The 19,473-nt window shown below is 40.5% G+C and overlaps 2 protein-coding genes across 4 annotated transcripts in view; one reads left to right on the top strand and one right to left on the bottom strand.

Moving 5' to 3' along the window:
- Positions 1-3,047, top strand: part of ERP44 (endoplasmic reticulum protein 44) — a 52,472-nt gene extending 49,425 nt beyond the window's left edge. For both annotated transcript variants that reach the window (XM_083822754.1, XM_083822755.1), the window contains exon 12: positions 2,453-3,047. In XM_083822754.1, the coding sequence (XP_083678880.1) occupies positions 2,453-2,554 (102 nt within the window). In that variant the 3' untranslated portion in view covers positions 2,555-3,047. The remainder of the gene's footprint in view (positions 1-2,452) is intronic.
- Positions 3,048-4,773: 1,726 nt separating this feature from the next.
- The window catches only part of STX17 (syntaxin 17), a 33,683-nt gene continuing 18,983 nt past the window's right edge, over positions 4,774-19,473 (bottom strand). For both annotated transcript variants that reach the window (XM_083822757.1, XM_083822756.1), the window contains exons 4-8: positions 16,553-16,772; positions 10,625-10,743; positions 10,490-10,540; positions 8,362-8,448; positions 4,774-7,658 (exon numbers count right to left, since the gene is read on the bottom strand). In XM_083822757.1, the coding sequence (XP_083678883.1) occupies positions 7,419-7,658; positions 8,362-8,448; positions 10,490-10,540; positions 10,625-10,743; positions 16,553-16,772 (717 nt within the window). In that variant the 3' untranslated portion in view covers positions 4,774-7,418. The remainder of the gene's footprint in view (positions 7,659-8,361; positions 8,449-10,489; positions 10,541-10,624; positions 10,744-16,552; positions 16,773-19,473) is intronic.

The following is a 19,473-nucleotide window of genomic DNA, read 5'->3' as shown; positions in this document are numbered from 1 at the left end:
CTGTTTTTTTTCCTAGTCATAGCTGTACTTTATTTCTGAAAGAGAAATCTGTTATAGAAACATAATGTTGCCATTTCTGCTTTGCTCTTGCTTTAAAAGCTTCTTTTGGTTAAAGGGAGGGAGAGCATTAGAGGGAAATACGGAAATACACTACCTATCTTCCTTGTATAAAGGAAGGAGTGTAAGAATATCTGTTTTCTCCACTGAAAGATCCTGGTCTAGACAACTTTTTTGAGCTTATAAAGCTGCTCTTACGTTCTCATTTGATTTTCACTAGGGAAAACTGATACTTATGGATATAAAACCATAAACGCATTGTAGCCCACGTAACGTACTGAGAGGGTGCTTCTAAGGGGAAACATCGGTTGTTGTATTCATTGACTTGTAGTCACCAGTCCAAGCAGGAGGCAGATTATTAGAGCATCAACTAAGGAATGATAAGTGGTAATGGGGCTTATTACTTTTATTAATACAGATAAAAAGTGGCATTAATAGTAGTCACAGACTGCATTTGTCAGTGCGGATTCCTTACTATTCTTCTTAAAGATGATTATAGTTACATGCATGGCAGCCACTCCTGAGATCTCTTCAGGAACATAACTTCCAGATCCTTCTTCAGACAAAACTCGGCACCTCAGTGCTGAGTTTTAACCAGTAGGCAGAAAAGAAAGGACTTTTCTAGCTCTGATTCCCTCAGCTCAGCCCAGCCTGTGTCTTACTCAGTCTTGGGTCTCCATGATGCACCCCTCTGCTCATGCACTTGGTGTCATGCTGGGAAATGCAAATATAAGTCTGTCAGGCAACCTTCTCATTACCTCAGACTCTATCTAAAGAAATAATTGCTTTTATACAGTCATTTCGACATAGATGTTATATTGTCTAGCCCTCGAAGAGCCATGTTGGTCCCAGAGGAGACCCTTTCTCCTCTTATTGGGGTGCCTTGGGATAATGATGGGACAAGGGGGAATGGTCTTAAACTAAAAGAGGATAGATTTAGATTAGAGGTTAGGAGGAAATTCTTCACTGTAAGGGTGGTGAGGCACTGGCACAGGCTGCCCAGAGGAGCTCTGGATGCCCCATCCCTGGAGGTGCTCAAGGCCAGGCTGGATGGGGCTTTGGGCAGCCTGGTCTGGTGGTTGGCGTCCCTGCCCATGGCAGAGGGTTGGAACTGGGTGGGCTTTAAGGTCCCTTCCAACCCAAACAAATCCGTGATTCTACGAAAAGCCTGCAGATTTCTGAGTCAGGAATTGTTCCCGGCGCTCTGTGGGTGACTGGCCCCAAAGCGTGGTTGTGAGCAGCTGGCCTCAGAACAGCAGCAGGCATTGGTGATGCTGATATAAGCCGAGCCCCTTGCTGTTCTAACACCTTACCCATGTGTAGGCTGCTCAGGTAAACTCATAAATGGAAAGTAAGTTCAGGGACCAGGGGGATCCACAGCTGCAGTCACTGGAGAGGAGACACAGCACATTGGCTGTGGAATAGGAGAGAGTGCCTTGGGCAGGGAGAATGACTGCTTTTGACTGTTGTGATGATTGGCCGTGGAAACACGAAGGCCGAATTTTCCCCCTATTAGTTCATTTAACTGGTAACTTCCAGTGTTTCCCAAGAATTCAGTGAGCAACTTGAATTCAGGTCAGTGGGAGGAGCTGGAGGAAATGGTGTCAAGCAGAGCAGGAGACTGAGGCGCAGGCTGCTCAGTCGGCTTGGGGCTAGGCATACTTCGAGGCCAGTACAACGTGGAGCAAGTTTGGCCAGGGAGGGAGGAAGCCTGCCGACTTCCTGGATTCTGCCGCACATCTGGGCAGAGGCTCGATGCCGAGAGCTGCACACTGGCTCTTGTTTGCGTTTTCCGAGGGAGAACAGGGGCACGATCTAGTTTCCTAGGTTTGTTTACTTTCTCATCTTTATATGGCATCCTGCCATCTTGTGGAAGATGTGTATGCCTGTGCAATGGAAATACTGGGTGGAAATTAAGCTGGAGCTTGCTCTCCGAAGTCATACATGTCCCCTGAGTTGCATGTGGGTTTTTTTTGGTTTTCACAGGAAATTACTTTTAAAATACTTTGGCAGCGATTGTACTTCTGCCCTGGTATCCGAAAATCAAACACACAAACCAAAATACCTTCAAAGCAAGTAGCAGATACTCAAATAAATCTATAGTAGGGTGCATTTGAAAGACTTTTAAGTCACTCGTACAGAAACTTGTATGATGGTAGTTACCTTTCAGATCTGCTAACAAAAGAAATGTCCTTAACCGACAGTACTTAATATGTGTGTGGATGTGTATTTACCTACTTGGGACTTCTAGTATGTCCCCCGCTCCAAAAAAAGCTCAATTTGTGAGAATGCTGGCTATTTGTGCGCTCCTCTAACTGTTAGAAGTTCATTTAATGGAGGCAATTGATGAAAAAAATGTGTAACGAGTGATTTTACGGTTTGTTCTGTTTTTCAGCCAATTCAGGATTTAGCAAGCAGCCCACCAGAGAGTTCATTCCAGAAGCTGGCACCCAGTGAACATAGGTACACCTTATTGAGGGAAAAAGATGAACTTTAAAAACTTGAAATGATCTTGCAAGCCTTTCAGACAGCAGCATTGACTTCTGTGTGGTGGAAATAGTAAACCTATATTTTCATAATTCTATGTGTATTTTTATTTTGAATAAACTGAAAAATAATTTTTTTCTCCCCAGGCTTGTAAATACATTTGTTTGGTGGGTCATTCTGTACAGCATCTTTCAAACAGTACGTTCCTAATGCTAGAGTAAAATACCAGAGACCCATCCAGACTCTTGATCTAACTCTGTTCTGTAAAACTTTTATAATCCAAATGAAGGTATCCTTGCCAGAGACATGCTGTTAACTTGCACTATCCCATTAAATAGGACTTTTGGGTTGTTTTCTGTGTAATCTCGGTAGTACGTGCTTTCTCTTCTTCTTCATGTGAACAGCTATCCTGGTAATCTCTTTCTTTGTCACATTTTTCTCCAACTTAAGAGGGTCTTCTATTCTGGATACTTGGGAAGGGAATAAATTAAAGTTTTACAGAATCTCGTGTGGTGCTTTACTGGGTCTAAATGTTCGAGCAATTAAACAATTCTGGCTATTACCAGGTGAGGAAAGGAAAAGTTGTAATGGCGATGGCTGTGTTTTGGATGGTAGGGCTGCACTGACCTGCTCTGGTTTCCTGGAATTACTGTGCTGTACACATAACTGTGTTACAGGAACACAAATGTTACAAACCCTTCAAAGCAGGAGAGGACTAGGAGTGCACTGCTGTCTTTTGTTTTGTCACTCTTAAATGTCTGATGTCTTAAATGACCTAATGCAAGTGTTACAACAGCATTCCTGGCAGATGTTTACCTGCTAAACAGCCATTCCAAACTGTTTTACTCCTGTTGTCTTCTGCCTTAGTTATTGCTTATTCTTGGATTCTTGCTCGGCTATTTGAGAAGAGCCACGTGGCCCTGTGCAGCTGTGCCGAAAGCTGATCCCGACAGAGCCTGCTCTGTGAAGCACCTCCAGCCTCAGGCACAGGAGCTTTCTGGGGCGATTCTGAGGAGACAGGTGCTAGCGCTGACCAGCACTGAGATAAAGCTGAGCAGATGCAGAACTGGTAGCTAAAAGGGTAGTGCAAGGCTGTTTAAGAGCTTTTTTTTCCCGTATGTTTCACTCCAAATGGAGCACTAGTGGCAGCTGACTCATACCACCTTCCCCTTGGAATCCAAAGATGGCAGCAGGGGAAGGGTTTTAAGGCTGCCACTTGTTATCTGCTGCAGGCGCTGCTTCCAGAACTGAGTTGTTAGGGCATCTGAAATCACAGTCTGTTCCCAGGTGGTGCCTTAAAGTGCTCATCTTGCTCCTTTGAGTTTCCTGTTTTCCCTTCGGATTCTTACTTACGAGTGCTGTTTGGTGGAAGACGACTGAACTTCTTCCTGGAGATGCTACTTCATCATGCAACCAGCGGTCCGAGGGCTGGTGCTTTCACCTGGTTAGGGAAGGATGTGCCACCTCCAGCCCCCTTTCTTCATCCACACTTGTTTTTCTGAGTAAGGCTGTGTTCCTAGAGCTTCGGCATCTCTGCACCAGGTCGACAGAGAGATGCATCAGTTTTATGTCAGTCACTTCACTGTGTCTTTGTCGGAGTTGGACCAGATTCTCCTGGGTTCTCAGTAAGCGTTGACCTGGATGGACTACTGACTTCTAAGTGACTTTCCTATTTGCAAGCAGAAGGTTGAACAGCTGAAGTCTACGTACACTTAACGTGGTGGTCAGCATCGCTTAAGCTTTTGAAGTATCCAATGATACGAGGAATTTAAGTAGGTAGAGCAAGCGTGTCATGCAGGGAGCGCTGGACAAAATGTGAGCTTTTCAAACTGAGCCCCTCAATTCCTGATCATCTGTGTCACTGGTCTTAACCCTTCAGTGCTCAGCTAACCACCCCTTTAACGCTTCTCCAGGCTATCAGGGGAAGCTGTCAAACAACGTTAGTGTTATCCCCACACAGAACAAAATCATTCCAAGTTCTTTCTTTAACTAAACTCCAGGAGTTGATTTCTGTACCAGTTACTAGATGCCTGAGACACTTGAGGAACTCGTGTTAATTTTAGTCAATGTAAATATTTTAATAGCTGAAGTGTGTGTTTGGTAACTCAGTACAGGATTCCTAAATGTTCGTAACATAATTGTTTTAGTAATAGGAAATTGCTGAAGGATTAAGCTTTTAGATGCTGAAAGGAAATAAAAAGTGACATTATAAATAAATGCTACACAGTCTGATAGGCAAAAACTTTTATTTGGTCTGAAAGAATTATGTATATTTTGCATATCTTCTGACTAACATCCCTAGCAATTTAAATGCTAGTTCTGTTATTCAGATGCCCGTATTTTTTCACATATGTAAATAACCCATCTATTTTAAAAATCATGGCTTAAATAACAGCCTCCCCAGTTTAGTGTGTACACAATGTTTTTAAATTGCTTCCTTAAAGACGCAAGGAGGAAGAATAGTTTTTGTGCTAGATCTTTTATGAGATGAGCCCATACTAAGCTGACTGTGTAAGCTGTAGCAGTAGCTCAGCTCTGACTTTAGATTGTCCTGGCATTAAGTCCACTTCAGGAGGAGAGGGCAGAGCCTGCAACGTCTCTGATGTGGCTGCTGGCCCTTAAATGCACGTGGTCTAGCACTGTACCGTAGGAAAGCAGACCTGTTTTTTTTAAATCATACGAAGGATCAAACATAGTTTCTATTTAAGAACTTCTTCCTTAGTTTCTTCCTTTAACTGTAGAAATTACCAATCATGGGAATGAGCAGCCATAGGGTGAAGTTGTTACAGACTCATTAAATGTATTTACATCCGAAGAAAAGAAAAGGGTTTCTGCATGACAGGCGCAAATGAGCTGAATTACTCGGGTCATGTTTTCCACTCCAGCTGATTTTACAGATGTAGGCACTGCGGCTTTAACACGTGCAGTTTTGACAATGTTCGTGATTATTCGTGAAAACTATTCCTGTACACATTGCTTCCCTGAGCCTCATTCCTACTTAAAATAGACGCCATGCTCTGACTGATAGCAATTTCAATCATATTTTAAAAGTAATACAGAAGAACTGTTCAGAAAAAGGTACTTGTGCTGTAACTAACAGTTGCTTACAGTGTCCCTAGACATAAAAACCTATCATCTGTCATTAGCAGACGGTTCTTTCCAATGACGCTATCACAGCAGTGGTTAAAAAAGGGAGCTTTTTCTAAAAGGTATACTTCCCTGTACCGTGTTCCCTGCTCGGGAACCTCAGCGCTGAACACTGACTTCAGTGTTCACCTAATAAAACAGGGCTCGAGCAAGCTTGCAGCGCTCAGGATGAACTGAACAATTTAAAAACGTAAAGCAGCAGCTTCCCAACTTGCCTTTCTGTTCCTCCTGACAGCAGCAGCAATAGTGTGGGAACCGTCCTGCAAGGATGGAGGTAGGACCACGTGCTGAAGAGGAAGGTTAGGTGAAAATAAAAACGGTAGCACTCCTGTACCTAACAACAGAAGTTACAGGAGCAAAGGGCTTCTTAAGCAGCAAAATAAGGAAGGTAAGGATAAGGGGCATGTACTACAAACAGTACCTAACCCTATGCGGGCTTCACAGTACAGCATGTCCCAACCGCTCAATTGAAAAGGCTGAGAGGCTGCCATGCAGTGCAGGAGGGAGCAGAAGCCTCAGCAGTAAGCAGGCTGCAGGAGGTGCGCAGCTGACCTGAACAAGCACGGATTACTTATCGTGAAGCAAACAGTATCAGGTTGCCATTTTCAAACTAGTCCCAGGATCTGGTCAGCTGCCAGGGGCACCATTTAACAGGTACCTCGCGGGGCCTCGCTGCTTCACCACCCTCTCCCCTGGCACCTAATGGTACCTTTGAGGGATAAAATACGATTGAGGGAGCGGGCCCTGCTGCAGCACCGCCTTCCAGTGAAGCTACTTAGCTCTCCCACCGGAGTGCTGCCGGTGCCAGGCTATGAGAAGCGAGAGCAGCGTCTACCCAGGAGCGCTGCTGCAGCAAGCTGAGGCTTCTGGCTCAGAATGGCTAGGGTTTGGCACTTCGTTCCGTCTGCAGTGCTCTTGAGATGTGCCAAGGAGCTGAAGAGCCACGGAAAACGAGTATTCTCTGATGGCAGTCCTCAAGGGTTGCTTCTGAGGCTAAGACTGAACTACGCTTTGAACAAACGGGGAGTTTACAAATTAAAAAAAATAAATCAAAATGGGAAAAACTGATGATGATGCTGATCTGAGTTGGCCGATTCAGGCAGATGCTGGCTATACGCACATTTTTTCTCCACATTGCTCACCCACCATTTTAACCTTACTCTATAGCACCTAATACTTCCCTGTGCATGTTTTTAATAGGCACACACAGGAGGCGTTTGGGAATTCTGATAAAGGGAAGTAAATTTTGTAGTACTCTGAACGTGAAAGATGGATGAGAGCTTATTTCCCTGTCTCTGGAGGTCAGGCATTAGATTAAAATATAATTAATTACAATATAAGTTCCAGCTTCTGGGTGGTGTTCATGGGAAAGCACTAGGGTTTTCCAAGGCTCTCCCTCGGTACCGTCTGAAAGACATTTTGTGCAAATCAGCATGAATCACCTGTCATCCGTCATTACAGCTGTGCATGTATCTCGCCTAAGAATTCTGTAATTAAAAGAAGTTACCCAGGTAATTCTTAAAAGACTGATGTAACTTATCACATCTGAAAAGAGGAAGCTCTGAAGTTCTGACATGACCGTTTCCCCCCACCCACATTAACAGTACTTGCTGGCAAAATGTCACACAAGTTCACACAACCCAGCCTCGTATTTAAAGCGTAAGGCTGCAAGTCTGTCATTAACACGGCTACTATACTTTTGTTCCTAGTCGTGATGAACCTATACTTCAGCTGGATTTTTTGGCTCTTTGGCAAGAAAGCTCCGGACAGCTGGAAGAGACCTGATCAATCAGTTTTTGTTTTCTTCTTTGTATCAATTTCCCACCTGTGAAGCCCAAAATCCCACCGCCAAGTGCAGCTGCAATTCCTGCCACTTTGAAGCCTGCAAGGAGCCCAATAGGACCCCCCACCACGCCCCCAATGACAGCACCTGCCACAGGCAGAGCTGCCAGCTTGTACTTCGCAGCCTGTAAAGAGAGAGGAAAAAAAAAAAGAGTTAGGATACTTCCCTGTTGTGCTCTGCATTTTTCCCTTCATCGCTCTTGGCAATGAGTTGAATGCTCGGTGATAAATACACTTTACAAATTAGTATTTAAAAAAAAAATGTACTATCCCACATGTACGCACCGAAACCAATTCAAAAGAGAGCTCTCGTATGCATGTGGGTACCAGATCTTTTGACGTGCTACTGGCTGATTACATATACTACTTATTACCTTATCCCCATCATTACATCAAATGAGAAACTGAGAAAATGCTCAGACTTTTCAATAACACGCCTAAATACAGGCTTGTGGCTTATTAGGAACTCTCACTGACATCATATAAATTGAAATTGCATGCCATCATCAGCCTGTTGCCCCACATTCACTTGATTCTTGTGAGCCAATCGCTGAATGCTCTTGTCTTGCAGGTGCACCAAAGCAGCATCAGAATATCATATAATGTGACTTGCAGAAAAAAAAAAAAAAGGTATTTTCTAGTAGCCTGGATGTGATAGAAAATTACAAGAGATTGATTTTTTTTTCCCTGCTACCTGTGGGCCATTTCTTCCTTATTTCCTTAATTGCTGGCTCCCTCAGCATTAAAGACGGCAGATCAATGGGGTTAATACAGAGGATTGCTGGGAGGCAGAGTACCATTGATTCACCAGCAGGAGCAGATCCCTACCTTCCTCAAGTTTTTGGTTCCCTCTTCAGTATTCACAGCAGCGCTGTTGACATGGTCTTCAATCCTGTCAATCTTCTCCTGCTGCGACTAGATGCAAAGGAATTATGAGTGAGGTAGCCTGCTGGGAAGCAGCAGTGGGCCAATACACACCATTTTAATGCCTGTAATCAGGGCCCCACAGCCGCTTTCATCTGCCACACACTGTAGCCATGCAGCCTTAATGGTGGTTCATTAATAGTATCTGATAAACTGTGCTGAAAATACAAACTTGCTTTAAAAAAAGCTTAACTATCAAGTAATAATACGGTGCGAGTATTACACAATGTGTTGCTACTGTTAGAGAAAACAACCCATAACATATGATTTCTAAATCTTTCCTGTGAATAGATGAACTTGCATTCCAAAGGGCAAAACAATCCAAACTAGCATTTTCGTTTCCTGCTGAGCTTCATGTTCAAAAAAAATTATATAGATAGCATTTATAAGATCAGTACCAATTCCAGCAAACAAAGCGCTATACAATACCAAGAAATCTAAATAAAAATCTTTAAGTATGACATTATAAAACAGCGACTTAACTTTACAAATATGATAGTGGCTACTGAAAATATACTTGCTACTGCTCTATATGTCACTGTTCTTTCACTTTAAAAAAAAAATACTATATCCATCCTTTCTCTAGACGCAGTCAGATTCCCCTGCAGTTTCCCTCAGAAGACAGAGGGTTTTGTGGGTTTCTTTGTTCTTATTTTAGTCTCAGCAGCACTCAGGCTATTTTATGCTACAGAATAATGACATGGCTAATGTTCACCTACAATAAAAGGCATTCGGAACTTTTTCCTCTTTCTAATTCAGAAACTGCTGAGACCTGCTTTGGTATCTTCATCTACCATCTAATCCACGCCATCAAACACTCCAGACACTTGCTAGTATAGCTAATGCTCGTTCTGTGCAAAGCCCACTCCTGGAACAGGCTACTAAAAAAAAAAATAAAAAAATCTGTCCCTTTCCAGCCTAACCAATCTTGTATGTGAAGTAGCACAGGTTCGGCAGAAAGGATAAAAGCTATCTCACCTATCCCACCTAACCCAAGGGCAAGGAGATTACACGACTCTCCGAGCAGATGAGAACTGTCTAAATTCCTGTTAGCAAAGGAAGAATTAAACATTGAGAACTAACTGGGGGTGACAAAGGTGCAAACCATTTGAAAGCCACGTTTATAAAGGTAAAGAAAGGTTACTGTAGTGGTGAGGGAATCTTCAGACTTTTCCTAGTACTCCCAGTTCAGAGATTAAAAGTTCCTGGAAAGCATCCAACCTGTGCAGTGAGGTCTGTTGAAGTCTGTCCTCGTGATTACAATTAGAAATGTTAAGAATGAATTGGCACTGCAGTGTTTCCTCGGAGGTTCAGCGCATGGCAAGGGGCATTGGCCAGAACATCAGCTGTTGCTCTGGTGATGAGAATTTAGGAGTAATTACCCATCACTAGTGCTGAAATAAGAGAGTACCGTCTCCTCAGAATTTTACCTTGACAGATTCTGAATGAACAGGGCAACCAGGAACGTATTTGTAGCAACAGCTCACTGAAGGAAGAGCTATTTGTTTTCTAACCATAACGGGCAGTTATTCGTGTTAAACTAACGCTTCTGAACATTTCTCTTCTGATACTACTTGAAAACCAAAAGAAAACCTTTCAATTTAGTGCTAGATAACTTGTAATAATTATATGGACCACCTACCACTTTGGAAAGCATCAAACGTTCAGGCTTTGAAACCAGATGCATGTTTACCATGGGTCCCAAGTAGCAAAGACAGGAGCTTTGTGCAGGCACCTCAGCTAACTGTGGGGACACTGCTCTGCCTCCGCTCAGTGACGGGCATCTCCCTGAAGTTCCTGACAGCAACTAGGATTTTGAAATCTCAATTTGTTTAATATTGGACTGAATAAATTCACTTAGTGTCATTCTGCTGTTCTGTTGTTATCCAGAGACAGCTAGCTCGGTCTGGGTTCAGATTATGGACAGAAGTGTTGCTCATCTTTTGTTTCCCATCTAGGTGTTATCCATTCACTCTTTTATTTTATTTTTTACAAGTTTCTATCTAATAGAGAATGCAGAATTAATACTTACGTTGACTAACACAGAAAATTCAGTCACCAACTGGCTAAGCTGAATCAAGTCCTACAAATAAAAAAACAAATGTTATTTTGTAATAGTTGCTGAAAACAAGAACATCAAGGTAGCTGTAAGGGAGTTCCAGCGTACCTCTTCTAAAGTTTCCCAGGACTCAGCTGCATTTTCATTCTGAGGTATTTCAGGAAGGGGAGAATACATCTGGATTAAACTTTGGGACCCATCCTTCACTTCCGTGTTATATAAAGTTTCTGAATGAAAAACATGATGTTTACAAATAAATGCACTTGATCAGACTGCAGGTGACACAAGCAAGTTTTCTCACTCTTAACACTTCTCATCAATAAATTCATATTTGATCTAATTCAAGCTTAACAACAACCCTGAAAACTCTCACATTGGGAAAAGTCTCACTCACAGCACTACACAGTTTCTTAAAAGGAAATTATTGCCAAAGAAACGGGTCCATTTCTAACAGCGCACTTTCACAATCGGTTCTGAGAATGATGAAGAAATTACACTGCTGAATTTAGGCCCAGTTAATTGCTTTTATATCAGCTGAGCTTTAAAAGTTTACAGAATAACACAGCTTGGGACAAAACCTTCATTTACATACAATACATAAAAACACCTCACTTCCAAAGCTGGACAATTATTTATTTTATGATTGATTTTTATGCTACCAGTTAGATTGTCAGTCATTTGGGTCTAAAAGTAGCCAGAGGAAAAAGTTCTTGAAGTAAAAGCAGTGAGAACTAGGCAATGTGCTGCCAAACATTTAGTGCTCTGTCCCACTGCGTAACAGTACTGCAAGGATGGCAAACATTTAAAGCTCAGCAGCGTAAAGGGGATATTCTTAAGCATCTTCCTTTCTAAATCAACTGGATTGAATGTAAAAGACTGTGGAAAAAAATGGGGAAAGCAGATATAATGAACAGATACGCACATACCTCCTCCAGTCAAAGAGCCCTGCCTTGAGCCATTACGGCTGTAATGGACAAGTGAATATTTATGGACAAGTAATTCAGTGGTAATTAAGAATAACAAGTTTGGCTTATCATAGGCAAGGATTAAGGAATAGCTTGAGAGTATGAAAGGCAGGCTGGAGAACGTATGTATGTATGTAAACACGGTGCAAAGATCATGCTAATTTAGACAACTACAATTTCTGAAGGAAGACAGCTACTTTAACAGGACACTGATGTTTACTTTCTTGGGAGGTTAGTATCAAAGCTTAACGGAGGGAAGACTGGTTAGATAGTTCTAACAGTATTAAAGTGTAAATATTACATTGAAGTCTTCCTTTGAAACAATGAATGTGCCAAGGTACTGTAATAATATTATATGACTGTTACTGCAACAGATACAAACAATGGAAAATAAATTAATATTTCTTGATAAAAATTCAGTAATAGAGCATGCTTATTCATGGAATTAAGATAAAATAAAAATGATGCATTTTCATTACATTTGTCCATTTCTCAACATTTTTATCCTAGTATCTCAAAATACAGCAAGGACCAAAGCTTACTACTCTCAGATCAATACAGTTCTAACACTGAAGCCGATACTCAGCTATAGTTACTAAATACACAGAAAAGCAGAGCAACAAGGGTAGAGTAAGTGATGTAGTGTTTTATGTGGGCCTTGTTTTTCTTTCTAATTATCTTTACCCCTCTTCCTTTAAAAATCCAGACACAGAAGGCACTTTAGATTTTACAGTCACCACCTATTCTTCCAGAACATATTTTTGATCTATAACATCAGATTAATTACAGTCATAGAATCACAGAACATCCCGAGTAGGAAGGGACCCACAGGGATCACTGAGCCCAACTCCTGGCTCCACACAGGACCAGCCAAAAACCGAACTCTGTGTCTTGAGAGCGTTGTCCAAATACTTCTTGAGCTCCGGCAGCTCGGTGCTGTGACCACTGCCCTGGGGAGCCTGTCCCAGTGCCCAACCACCCTCTGGGAGCAGAACCTTTCCCTAACACCCAGCCTGACCCTCCCCTGTCCCAGCCCCATGCCGTTCCCTCGGGTCCTGTCGCTGTCCCCAGAGAGCAGAGCTCAGCGCCTGCCCCTCCGCTCCCCTCGTGAGGGAGCTGCAGGCCGCCATGAGGCCTCCCCTCGGCCTGCTCTGGGCTGGGCTGAGCAAACCAAGGGACCTCAGCTGCTCCTCATGGGTCTTCCCCTCCAGGCCCTTCAGCATCTTCATAGCCCTCCTTTGGATGCTCTCTAATAGATTTATGTCCTTTTTATAGTGTTGTGCCCAAATCTGCACACCATACTCGAGGTGAGGCTGCACCAGCGCAGAGCAGAGCAGGACAGTCCCTTCCCCTGACCAGGTAGCCATGCCATGCCCGGTGCACCCCAGGGTATGGCTGGCCCTTTTTTTGGGGTGCACTCAGTACAGCGTACCTCACCAGTCATAACTAATGATATATAAGCAGTTCTAAAATACTCCTTTTCCCTTTTCAATATAGTTAATCCCGTATCAAAGTGTATGCATTTTTGGATAAACCAATTTTGCTAAATATTCTGACATTTAACATTGGTTTTGAGTATTTTATTCCATTTCAATCATTCACAATCCTATTTCAAAATCCAGTTTCTTCTACCAAGAAAAGCGTACTCTTCCCTAATCAGCCACATGCATGCTAAGGTGATTGAAATTAAAGTATTCATAATTCAAAAATCAAAAAAACCACCAAAAAACTCATTAAGCAAATTTGCCTCCTTACAAATTATGTTCCCTGCTCTGGTTTGTCCTTAATAAGCTATGCTGACCTGCTGCAGAAGAGCACATTCCTAAAAATACATACATAATACTGAAGATTTGAATGGCACACAACCAGGAGAACTTAAGTTTTCAGTCAGATTACACTGTTGTCATTTTCTAATAGCTAAAAATTACTGAAAAGAAACATCCTCAAGAAAATTCTTCTCTCACTTCAAAGATCTAAAGTAAAGATTAAGAAGGGTAAAAAAAAAGGTAAAGTAACATTTGGGCTGAAAGTATGAGTAAGAAATTTATATTCACAACTTCATGTTTTATCAAGTCTAACCAATTTTAATAGAACTGAGAGTGGAAGTGACTGCACCAGTTTCACTTACAGCATCTCCACAGAAATGCAGTAATACAAAACACCTCTGCAAGATTTCAAAGAGCAGCTTCGCACCTCATTATAGTCAAGATAAAAATCTAATGCTCTGCAAGATTCAATATACTGCTTAAAAGACTTCAGTAATTTTAAGAGTAGAACCTGACCTTTTGTTAATATTTGCTTAAAATGCAATTAAATTCCATTTCTATTGGATCTGAGCTGAGGATGGTGAAGGGGGGGAAGGAACTACATCATTTCGCTGACATGCCTTCTAAATGGGCAATCTGAATTTGTAAACTCCTTACTTCTCCATCAGATGGGAAGCAACATGCTACAAAGAATGGGCATACTGAAGCTCCTTTGATTAAGATCAGCAGCCAAGATTTGCTTTCAGGACTGCAGCCTCTAAGCACGAAAGAATAGGCAATATATTGCATCTGTGTTAGCAATTCAACAGAGCTGCTTTCACAGTCAGGCAAACTTTTTTAAAAAAACCTGTATAATTATATTTAGTTGTCTGCCTGACTGTATGTTTCACTTTAAATGGGATGAGCTATTTCTGTATTCTTCAGCTTACATGTAGGAGCATGTCATTCCAGTAATATTTTTCTGTTCTTCTCATCCCAATCTATACGATCAACTTCTTTTCTTTTTAAAGTGTGGTTACGCTCAATTTCCTCCATATTTTAAAGGTATCTTAGATTAAAAAAAAAAAAAAAAAACAGTCCTGTTCTTTGAAATTAAACTGTAGTTCCCGTTTGCCATCCATGTAACTGTTAGAAAAGCAATAAGCCAGGACAAGGCCTTTCCAATAAAATACCAGAATGTACTGAGGACAACTGCAGAAAGTTACCGAGAGAACAGGTGTTTTAAATTTTATTCTGATTGTAACACAGAAGAGCTCACAAAGAGCCTGGAAGCGATGGCTAATACGGATGATGGGGATCACTGAATACAAGAATTCACCATTCTAAAACCTTAGAGTAAGACCAAAGACAATGAGCTCCCCACAAAAGAAGTATTAACAAATTCAGCAAATGGATTAATAGAAGTTATGGGGAAGAAGTTCCTAAAGGATAAAAGAATGTAGACGAGCTGGCAGACACTGATAAAACAGACTATACTGAAGATAACAGCAAATTGTCCCGACACAGAGGAAAACGTATAACATAGGAAAGAATTATGAATTCAGCAAGAACTCTTCAGTACCCTGGATGTCAAGACTTTGAGACAACTAATATGAGTACAAAACAATAATATAAATGTGGAAGGTTAATATCAGAAAGACTAAGACACAAATAAATTACAACTACCAAGGGCATAAATGGTAGCAAGGCAGTTTTCATGAATGCCATTAAAATCAGAGGAAGACAAAGGAGGTATAAGTAGGTGCAGTGCCAGGTAAAGAAAGAATGATGACCCAGAGAAAGATGAAGTCAGTCCTTACACAAAAAAGGAAGCTGTAATCTGATACTTGATGCAATTAATTTTAACAAGAAGGAAAACAAGCAAACAAAAAAGATAGGCTGAAACATAAAGAGAACAGGTTAAAAATATTTAGATGATCTAGATGCTTTCAAGTCCTGAGGGTCTGATGAAATTCATTCTTGAGTATTTAAGAAACAATCGCTGAAAGTTCAAATATTTCTGAGAACTTGTGGAGAGTACTAAGGGGATCCTGGAGGACTGCAAGAGAATAACTAAGTTATCTTCCTTTTTTTGGAGGAGGGGGAGGATGCACCAAATAGCCAGACTTGGAAACCCACGAAGGATAAACTCCTGAATAATCAGTTCACAATATCTGAAAGCTAAAAGACAGCGAAGGCGCTGAGAGCAGGCAAAATTCATATGTCAAAAGCTTGTTCAATCTTTTTTACTGGTCTGTTAAGAATATATGAATTGCATATTTGATATAATTTGACTTTCATAACACTTCCTGATACTACACCTGATGTTCTCAAAACCAAGCCCAGTCTTCCAAATCCACTTTTCTCCCTGTTAGAATTCCTTGCTTGTTAATTACACTTGAAACAGTCCCTGTAGTTCTTTATATAGCAACAAGAAGGGCCATGAAATAAAATGGGATGGCAGGTTCTTCTACAATGACATTGACTGAAAATACTTTCACTTTTAAAGACATGACATTTCCAAACAACTTTAAACAATGTTGCTACTGCAACAATCAATCTAATTACTATTATGTAGAAGGATTTAATTCTTACATAATCAACTTTCTCACAGATTATTAGCAGAGAATGCTAGCCAGTGCCAGAGCATAGTGCGTGCTTCCCCTGAAGACAGAATGGTACAACAAAGAATGAAAGACGTTTTGTATGGAAAGGAGGGAAAAACAGCAAACGTCTGATTTGTTTGTTCTATAGTGTGTTTTCAAAATCTTTTATTTCAACAGATTTATAATATTTTCTGCTTTCTTGTCAGTTACCAAGATTAAATGCTACAGGAAGAGATATTCTCCTTTATATATAGACTTGGTCCACCTTTCCACACATTTCAGCAGTGGCATATCATAATTTCTGTCATATAAAAATTGTTTTCTTTTTGATGTTGAAAGCACTGATTCAATGAAAATGGCCTGAATGATTACTTGCACATGATTAAGTGATTTGCATGGGCGGCAAAGAAGTCAAGCTACAGTGAAACACAAAGTGTTCTTCTTAGGAACGGTCTCCAATTTCAAGATCCAAGGCTATGGGATCTTCTTCATGGAAGGCCACGCCTACTCTGTTTCTTAAGACACTTAGAGTGTCCTCCACTTATCAAAACTCAACAGGTCATGAGAAAAGTGTGGTGTAGGGAAAGAAAATCTACTTCTTGATTAACTATTATTATTCAACTGATCTCTCTTAAGTTTACTTCATTCGCATCTGGTCAGAAAATGCTCACTGGATACAACAATACAGATACAATAGATACAGAGATGAAATTCTCCTACCTCCTCCTACAGTTACGGATCTGGTTAAAGAGCCATCCTCCTGTCCTTCTAGTTGCCTTTTAAGTTCTTCTGCAGATTCAGAATGGAGCTGTAGGAAGTCCCTTATGGCAGATGAAGCTTCCTCTTTCACTGGATTTATCATTCTCTGCAGAACAGGGATGTCTTCCTGTCGGACTCGCAAACAAAGTTTCTCCATCTCTCTCATATTGGCTCGGAGTTGCTGTAACAGTTTTAAGAGTCGTGGTTACGAAGCAATTATCATCTTGACCAAATATATCTTCTAAATGACCATAAAAAAGTGCCATTTCTAAGTTTTAATAAACTAAGACAAATAAAGGTCCCTACTTCAAAGCAATCTGTATGCTCCCGGTCACCTACATCCATTTCCTTTTCCAGTGTGCACTGTACGACCGCATTTGATTCACCTGTCAATGACATGCTCCCTAGTGCTGTAAAAGCTCTCGCCTCCAGTACCGAAACCTCCCTTTGAACCCATCCAGGGTCTCCCACATTCTGCTATTTTATGACCAATGCTATTCCTCAGTCTCTTTGTACTGTTCCTGCAGAAGAGTCACCCCATAAAAAAATACAGCTCTCTGCAGAAACATCCTCACTTCAGGTATCTCAACCTAAAGGTGATCTGCTTTGAACAACCAACCTATCTCCTACTCTTCGTAAGGAGGAAGATGGTCCTGATACGGAGAAAGACAGCAGCAATCAGCTCGGTCAGAACTCATGAACTATGCACAGAGGAGAGCACTGCTCCATGGTGTGTTTGACATGGGGGTGCCACTACATCACAGCCAGCATGTTAAGTCTGTTGCATTTTTTTTTTAATATCTTCTTACACAGCGTCACTTGGTTCACTACAAAAAAAACTTGAGGCAGCAACTCCCTCTTCGATGGCACTTAGGAAAAACAACAGTTTATATATACAGTGCACGGAGTAGTCATCTGAACATAGTGGTCAGCATCTTTTTGGAAGTGGCCTACTTTCCGGAATGTAAATTAAGCTATCTGCCCCTGAAGAGAAAGAACCAAAGGTCAAGGAAAAGATGGTGCCTATTACGTTCTCTGGTGAGCTAATTTCTCAGTAGTACCAGCCAACCACAAAACAAGGGAGAAATATTTTTAAAGTTTTTCCCATCAATTTTTTTATTTTCTTGTTGTCAATTCTACATTTTATCCACTTCCCCAAGTGAAGAAGTCAGTCTTTTTTGTTTGGGGTTTCAATTAAAACATATAGCTAATTAAATCATTATGTAATTATTCAGGTTATTTAGGTGAGCCCGTCCAATTTAGTCCTTTCCCAAAATATTTACACAAGTTGCAACAAGTTGAGATAATGTCCCAACGAAATAAGCGATTGCTTCTCAAAATTTTGTTTCTTTTTAAATATATAATAAGTGACTGTGTTGATTAATGCACTTCAGGATGCAATAATTTGCAATCCCTAATTTTTCCAAAGCAATCAATTTCATTTTGTAAAGACATAAGACATCTTTAGAGACAAAGGAGAAGGATTACTTTTTTTTGTTGTTTTTTTACAATATATTCTTTTTCAGATGAAGGACAAAAATATTTGTTTGACCGGAATATCAATATAATAAGATACAAAAATATCTCTTTAATTACAAGGGTTTTAAGAAGATATGAACTATTCACAGCTAGCAGGAATAGTCTGTGTGCAGGCATCTCCTGTGACATAAATTTTTGTCTACAGCAACATAGAGCTATTTTATTGCCTAGGCTTTTAAAATCTAAAAATGCATGCAACTTCTCTTTCTCTAAAAAAAGAACTGAAGAAATTTATAGTTCAAATTATATTACTCGTTCCTTTAGGACATGTTTTATGTAATTATAAAAAAAATACTGTAATAAAAACTATATTCACTGCATTATATTATAAGGAGATATACTAAATTATATTATTCATTGCACTATTTACCAATTGGTTTGAATATTCTGATATCAGAACAAGAGAATGGATTAACACCACGGAAAGGTTAGGAAAAGAACGTTTTTTTTTTTTTCAATAATGCAAATTAGGTACATGTAATGCCTTAGGAAGGCAATAGTGCATACCTGGACAAGAAGGAAGCAAATGGAACTTATTTATATATACACTAGCAGAACTAGCATTTTTTAACATGCATGAAAAAAAATAACAGAAATATAATTAGAGAAGGAAATTAATCAACAACAAATTCAAGTAACACTGCACAAGTCCTATTAGGCAACCAAAGAAAGAACTATTGATTTGTAAAAATCATTTGTCAAATTACTGAGAGAATATTCTATTGTGTGCTTAAATTAATACTATCAGTAGTCAATTTAGGCTACATTATTTAAAGTTAATCCCAGGTAAAACCACTAATTAACAACAAAACAAATAGGGAAATAGACACACAAAAAATAATTTTGCAAGATACTGAGCTGAATTAGAAACATGGTACAATAATTTTCTGTATACATTTTTCACCTTCATTTAACAAACTACCTTACTCTTCTTGTTACTTTCTCCCATGGCCTGCCCGTAAGCACTAAGAAGGGGAGAATGCCGTCACTGTCATAGTCCACCACATGCCAAAATTCTCATTTTATAAAAAACTTGCACTGAGTGAAGTTGATCAGAACCGTAGTTTCATTGCTCATTATTATACCGCTGATCAAATATTTGTGAGAAAGAAGACAGAGGAATCAAATGATAGTATTTGCATATTTGGTGGAATTTAATTTTAGTACCTCTTAGACTGTGGATGTGGAGAGGACTCCTGTTCCACTTACTGTCAATTAAACAGAAGCTACATGGAATCAGCCTCAAAAGGGCCCGAAGCCCCGCTGTCAGGAGGCGTCTTAGGAGCTCACCAGGGTGTAACCTGGTAAATGTTACAGAAATGCAAATGACTGTGACTTCTTTT

The sequence above is a fragment of the Anser anser genome, assembly GCF_964211835.1.
Source record: "Anser anser genome assembly, chromosome: 2".
Lineage (NCBI taxonomy): Eukaryota > Metazoa > Chordata > Aves > Anseriformes > Anatidae > Anser > Anser anser.
This window is presented reverse-complemented; position numbering and strand designations above follow the sequence as displayed.